Consider the following 6916-nt stretch of genomic DNA (forward strand, 5'->3'; position numbering starts at 1 on the left):
TATCATGAGTAATAACACATTTATCAATATCATGAAAATTAATGCCATAACCATCTCTCATAGCGGTAGAAATCGAAATTAAATTCCTTCTAACGGAAGGTACATATAATGTGTCTTTTAAAGCTAAAACTCTACCACTACCAAACAAAATACTAATATTTCCTAATGCTAAAGTTGGGGCTGCCGAACCATCTGCTTGATAAACATTGATTTCTCCTCTATTTAGCCGGCGCGTTACCTGAAACCCCTGCAAATAAGTGCAGACATAATTAGCGGCTCCCGAATCTACACACCATGCCATGGTAGAAACAGCCGCTAAAAGAGTTTCAACGAAAAGTAGATGTAAATCACCTGGTTTATTTTTCAGCCTGGCCAGATAAGTCGGACACTGCTTCTGATGATGCCAGGCTGTTTGCAGTGATAACACTTGCCTTTAGCCTTTTTCACACCAGCAGTTGCGCCACGAACAAAGGGTTTTTGAGTCTTTTTCTTCTTCTCACCGCCTCTCGGCTTAGAAGCAAAACCTGCCTCAAAATTCAATGCCACAGGAGGAGCTTATAGTCTCTGCCTACTGCAGCTCATTCAGCAATTTTGCAAGTGACAAATCCATTTTGTTCATGTTATAATTCAGGCGATGTCACACCTCCTTTTTCTACCCGGAAGGGGTATAAGGGAGTTTTTCCAATTAAAGTGACAATAATCGAAACGGGATTATTTATTCAAATTCAGAGTCGCCACTTGGGATAATTTATGGTGTCCCAAGTTACCGGTTCAAAATCCCGAATCGAGGAAGTTTGACTCTATTTTACAGTCCGCGAAACACAGAAATCCGGGTAAGGAATTCTGATAGATCTTAAATACTCTTACCTTATATTTTAATGATCTAACAAACTTTCTGAGAAGAACCAGTTAGGGAACCTGATCTACCTTGGATTGCTGCAAACTCCAACGGACTCCAGTAAAAGATAAATTGCTACACTTATAGGAGCTAGGAACCAGACAAGGACCTGATGCTCTTGTGGTTCCTATATAGCAGCACAAGTCATTTGGACACAGCTGGAACTGAAGTGACTGGCGGTACTGTTTTTGCCACACTGCACCACACTGTCAGCCCACTCATTCTCTAACCAAACAAAGTACTCACATCATTTCAAGTGATGTGACCAAGATATACCAAAGGGTTTTTTATACAAAACATCACTGAATGGTTTCAGTTTCATTCATTCAAGCTTTTAGCAAAAACAGAAAAGATCAATCTCTCAAGCTTGAAGAACAAGGTTGAATGCTACTACGGACCAGTTCCAAAATGATTGATTATTGCTGTCCTAGTTGAGTTGTAACCTTGTTATTGCACTTACAATATCTCCTAAATTGCTTACTTAGAAGTTTATTGGTTAGGAACTCTCTTGTAAATCCTCAGACTCGTTGAGTTTAGGTTGTGGCTAGATTTAGTCATAAAGAAATGTCTTTGTAATTGTAGTATTGCAAAGTGGCTTGTGGTGATAGCACCACAAGTTAGAAAAAGCCTTCGTAACTAGGATAGTCACAAAGTGGCTTGTGGTAAAGGTGCCACACGTTTGTTTGAAGTCTTTACAATCGGAAGCATTGTAAAGTGGCTTATAATAGGTAAGATTACAAGTTAGTGAAGTTAAAAGCCTACAGGGTAGGTCGTGGTTTTTTGATCCCCTTGTGCAGGATTTTCCCACGTAAAAATCCTCTGCCTCATTTACTTACTATCTTACTAAGTGCTCTCAGCAGAAACTTGTAGAGGACCAGGTACTCTAAGATTTGGTGGACCCATACAACCTAACAATTGGTATCAGAGCAGGTTCCTCCTATCAGGTTAACACCTAGGAAGGATCCTCATGACCGCTCCACTAAATTTTGAAGAAGGACAATCCATATACCACCCACCTAAGTTTGATAGAAAACACTATTAGTGGTGGAAAGCTAGAACGCATGATTTCATCATGGCCGAGGATTGCGAGCTTTAGGATGTTATCTGCGATGGTCCGTTTGTTCCAATCAAGGTATAAAATGAATTTCCATTTTCAACAAAAAGGACCACCGATGAATACACTGAAGCAGATAAAGAAGTGATGGAGAAGAATTTTCGTGCCAAGAAAATCCTAGTAGATGGATTGGAACCTAAGAGTACGATAGAACCTTTACATGCGACACTGCCAAGGAAATATAGGAGGCTTTGCGAATAGCTTATGAGGGAACTATACAAGTAAAACTAGAAAAATCTAGCACTGATGATAGTTCTACGATGGCTGTTGAAGGCGAGGAGATTGGATATGACTCAAAGCTTGCTTTGATGACTCAATCAGACGATGATGAAGTCAATGACAACAAAGAGGTAACCTTCAGGGATGTTCAGAGAAATCTGAAATCCTATTCTCCACAAAAAAAACTCATGTGTTTAGCTGATGTTTTAATTACTGCCTTTTGTAATCTTGCGGAGGATAGGGATTCCTTGTTCTTAGAACTAGAAGAATCTGAACATATTAGAAAAGACTTAGTTGCTGCAATCACTGATCAATCGAAAGCCATTGAAATTCTTAGAAAAGAAAAGAGTGATCTCTTGGCAGAAACTTCTTACCAAAGGGAACCAATAGCAAAGCTTTTGACTGAGTCAAAACCTGAAAGCTCTGAAAGAGGAAAGGAGATAGTGAGTAAGGAATATTCTAGGCTTCAAGATGAGGTGAAGGCCTTGAGATGTAGGATGAGTGCTAAAATTGAGAAAAACGAGCTCCTCCAAGTCAATTTAGAAAAAGTAATGAATGATCTTGAAAAGTCTCTAAAGTGGACCTGGTCCGTAGAAGCTACCACGGCCTTGCTCACTAATGTCAGTGAAAAAGGGCGAACAGCAGGGTTCCCAAGGAAGAAAGATCCTTACAACCCTCACAGTAAGAACGCCACTACATCTGATAACTGGCCCCGTACCCAATGTGGGAACACTGGGCACTCCATGGAAAGTGTCCAGGCCAAGAATCAGTTAGTACCAAAAGATAAAGTGGCTGCTGAAACTGTGACCACAAAAGGGGGAGCAGGTTCCACTCACAGAAAATGCACTTTACCTGCATAGACTAAGAGAGCTCTTATTCATCCTCTTGGTTACTACAAGGGACCCAAACTTGTTTGGGTTCCTAAAACTAACTCCTAATTTTCTTGTGAAGGGAAGCGGTCAACAATGGTACATGGATAGTGGATGTTCGAAACATATGACTGGGAACACCACAGACTTTCTTTCACTAAAAGCCCTGCATGGAGGGAGTGTATCCTTTGGCAATGGAAAAAAGGGGTACATTCTTGGAGTTGGAAAAGTTGAGAAGTCACTCACTCACTCTATTGAAAATGTGTACTATGTCAATGGACTTAAAGATAGTCTCCTGAGCGTTTCTCAAATTTGTGATAAGGGAAACAAGGTGGAGTTCTTGTCCAAAATATGTACAGTCACTGACCTTGTGACTGGTGAAATAGTTCTAGTGGCCAAAAGATACAAGAACATCTACGTTGCTGACTTTGAATCCTTACAAAATGGTGATCTAAGTTGTCTGAAGGATGTTGACGATGATGCTGAACTTTGGCACAGAAGATTGGGACATGCAAGCTTTTCTCTTTTGAACAAACTAATTCAGAAGGACCTGGTCCATGGTCTGCCTGTGTCACAAGTCAAGTCTCAAAAGATTTGTGATGCCTGTGCCAGAGGAAAACATGTGAAGTCCTCCTTTAAGTCAAAAAGAGATGTGAGCACCTCAAAGCCGCTCGAGCTCCTGCATATGGATCTGTGTGGACCTATGAAGGTGCAAAGCAGGGGAGGAAAGAGATACATTTTCATGATTGTGGATGACTATTCCAGATTCACATGGACTCTGTTTCTCAGAACAAAAGATGAAACTTTTGAGGTATTTGTGGCCTTTGTGAAGAAAATCCAGGTAAAGATGGAGTCTAGAGTTGTTTGTATCAGATCGGATCATGGAACAGAATTTGACAATGTCAAATTTAATGAATTCTGCAATGAAAATAGAATCACTCACAACTTCTCAGCTCCCAGAACTCCCCAGCAAAATGGAGTAGTGGAAAGGAAGAACAGAACTTTGGAGGAAATGGCAAGAACAATGCTGATTGACAGTGGACTTGCAAAAAATTTCTAGGCTGAAGCTGTCAACACTGCCTGCTATTTAGTGAACAGGTGTATGATCAGATCATTTCTGAATAAGACACCTTATGAATTGTTGAATGGAAGAAAACCCAAGCTGACTCATCTTAGAACATTTGGATGCAAATGCTATGTTCTCAACAATGGAAATGATCAGCTTGGTAAATTCGATGCCAAGAGTGACGAAGGAATATTCCTTGGGTACTCTTCTCAAAGCAAGGCTTACAAGATATATAACAAGCGGACTCAATGTGTTGAGGAGAGTATCCATGTTATCTTTGATGAATCCATCATGTGAGAAGAGTGTTGAGGAAGATCAAGATGGAGAAACCTCACTTGTTCCTGGTGAAGTCATTAACATGCCAAACAGAAAGACAGACATGATGAGTCAAGTAAAGGAGTCAAATGAAGACAATGCTGCCTCATCATCAACAGAACCAAGCACCTCAATCATGACCACAGAAGCTGAAGAAAGGGTGGTTGATGCAGTTCAGGGAACTCCACTAGCACCTGAAAGAAGGATAGAGGAAGACCAGCCAAACATACTTCCCTCCTCTCAGAGTGAACCTCAGGTGTCTAATTGGAGACACCAAAGCTCTCACCCTATAGACAACATCATCACTCCTCTAGACTCTGGAGTACAAACCAGGTCAAGAGCCAGAAATTCACTTGCCTTTTCAGCGTTTCTCTCCCAGATAGAACCCAAAAACATCAAGGAAGCTTTGAAAGATGCAGACTGGATTACTGCCATGCAAGAAGAACTGCACCAGTTTGAGAGAAACAGTGTGTGGCACCTGGTACCCAGACCCCCAGATAGAACCATTATAGGAACCAGGTGGGTGTTCAGAAACAAGCTCGATGAACATGGAATTACCACAAGAAACAAGGCAAGGCTAGTTGTCCAAGGCTACAATCAGGAGTAAGGGATTGACTATGATGAAACGTTTGCTCCAGTGGCCCGGATGGAAGCTATCAGAATTCTAATCGCTTTTGCATCTCATATGGAATTCACCCTGTTCCAAATGGATGTCAAAAGTGCATTTTTGAATGTAATCCTTAAGGAAGAAGTCTATATAAAGCAACCCCCAGGGTTTGAATGTCATGAGCACCCTGAATATGTGTTCAAACTGGACAAAGCTCTGTACGGACTAAAGCAGGCTCCTCGAGCTTGGTATGAAAGATTGTCAAAATTTCTCTTAGAAAATGGTTTTAAGAGAGGGAAAATTGACAATACTCTTTTCTTAAAGAAACGAGGAAGGAACCTGCTCATTGTTCAGGTTTATGTTGATGATATCATTTTTGGGGCAACGGCTGACTCGCTGTGCGAAGAGTTTGCAAAACTTATGGGAAGTGAATTTGAAATGAGCATGATGGGAGAACTAAATTTCTTCCTGGGTCTTCAAGTAAAACAGTCTTCAAAGGTTACTTCCATTTGTCAGCAAAATACATTAGGGAACTTCTGAAGAGGTTTGCCATGGAAGCATCGAAGGTGATAGACACTCCCATTGCAACTGCCACTCGACTGGACATAGATGAAGCTAGAACTCCTGTGAATCAAACTATGTATAGAGGCATCATTGGGTCTCTCCTCTATCTCACTGCCAGTCGACCTAATATTGTTTTCAGCGTGGGGCTATGTGTAAGGTTTCAATCAAATCCTAAGGAATCTCACTTGAAGGCAGCTAAAAGAATACTAAGATATCTCAAAGGAACGCAGGACCTGGTGCTATACTATCCATCAGGTGACAATTTTAATCTAATTGGGTATGCTGATGCAGACTATGAAGGTTATCTTGTGGATAGAAAAAGCACTTATGGGATGGCTCACTTCTTAGGATCATGTCTTATCTCTTGGGGTACAAGGAAGCAAAATTCAGTGGCTCTTTCAACAGCTGAGGCTGAATATGTAGCTGCAGCATCCTGCTGTGCTCAGCTTCTATGGATCAAGCAGCAACTGGAGGATTTTGGAGTTCTCACTGAGAGTGTGCCCCTCCTATGTGACAACACTAGCGCACTTAACATGGCAAAGAATCCAGTTCAACATAAAAGGACCAAACATATTGATGTGAGGCATCATTTTCTAAGAGACAATGTAGAGAAAGGGTTGATATGCATGAAGTTCTGCAGCACAGAAGATCAAATTGCAGACATTTTCACCAAGGCACTAAGTAGGGAACAGTTTGAAAGAAACAGAGTAAAGCTGGGACTTTTGAGGCCAAATTGAGGACCAGATTCCTTTTGAGTTGGCTCGTGTTATTAAGAAATAATGGGTTCAAAGTGTTTTCTGGCCCTGTCTAACTCACTTCAATACCTTTGCAGGTAAACACGCATGATGAGCATAGAAGCAGTAGATGCAGTACATGACTGATAAAAGAGAATTATTTTTTTAAAAAAAAAGGGCATGAAGACGGAAATGTGTCTCAAGAACCAGGTTCTTGTACAAAAGGTTAGTAGTTCGGATCCGTCTTAAAAGGTACAAAATACAGCTGCCCTCTCATCAACTTTTCAGATACGCCTGTCCCGTTTCTTCAATTCAAACGTTCCATCTCCCTCTGAAACATCACAATTTTCCACGCCCAACCGCCGTTTCAGAACCGGTGCCTATTCTTCTCCCTTCATAATTATCCTCTCTGTTTAAAAACTCTCTCTTCTTCCCTTCTTCGCATAAGCCCTCTTCTAACTTCACCCAAAAAGGGAACGAATCTTCACATCACCTCTCTCATGGCCGAGAAAAGTTCCAAATCTCTCTGC

General features: G+C 41.1%; 1 protein-coding gene across 1 annotated transcript in view; it reads right to left on the reverse strand.

Moving 5' to 3' along the window:
• LOC109239900 overlaps window positions 569–6916 on the reverse strand; it is a 43350-nt gene continuing 37002 nt past the window's right edge. Inside the window, exon 2 of the mRNA XM_019406496.1 lies at window positions 569–633. Coding sequence (XP_019262041.1) covers window positions 569–633 — 65 coding nt within the window. The remainder of the gene's footprint in view (window positions 634–6916) is intronic.

This window comes from Nicotiana attenuata, chromosome 1 (genome assembly GCF_001879085.1).
Source record: "Nicotiana attenuata strain UT chromosome 1, NIATTr2, whole genome shotgun sequence".
NCBI classification, from domain to species: Eukaryota; Viridiplantae; Streptophyta; class Magnoliopsida; order Solanales; family Solanaceae; genus Nicotiana; species Nicotiana attenuata.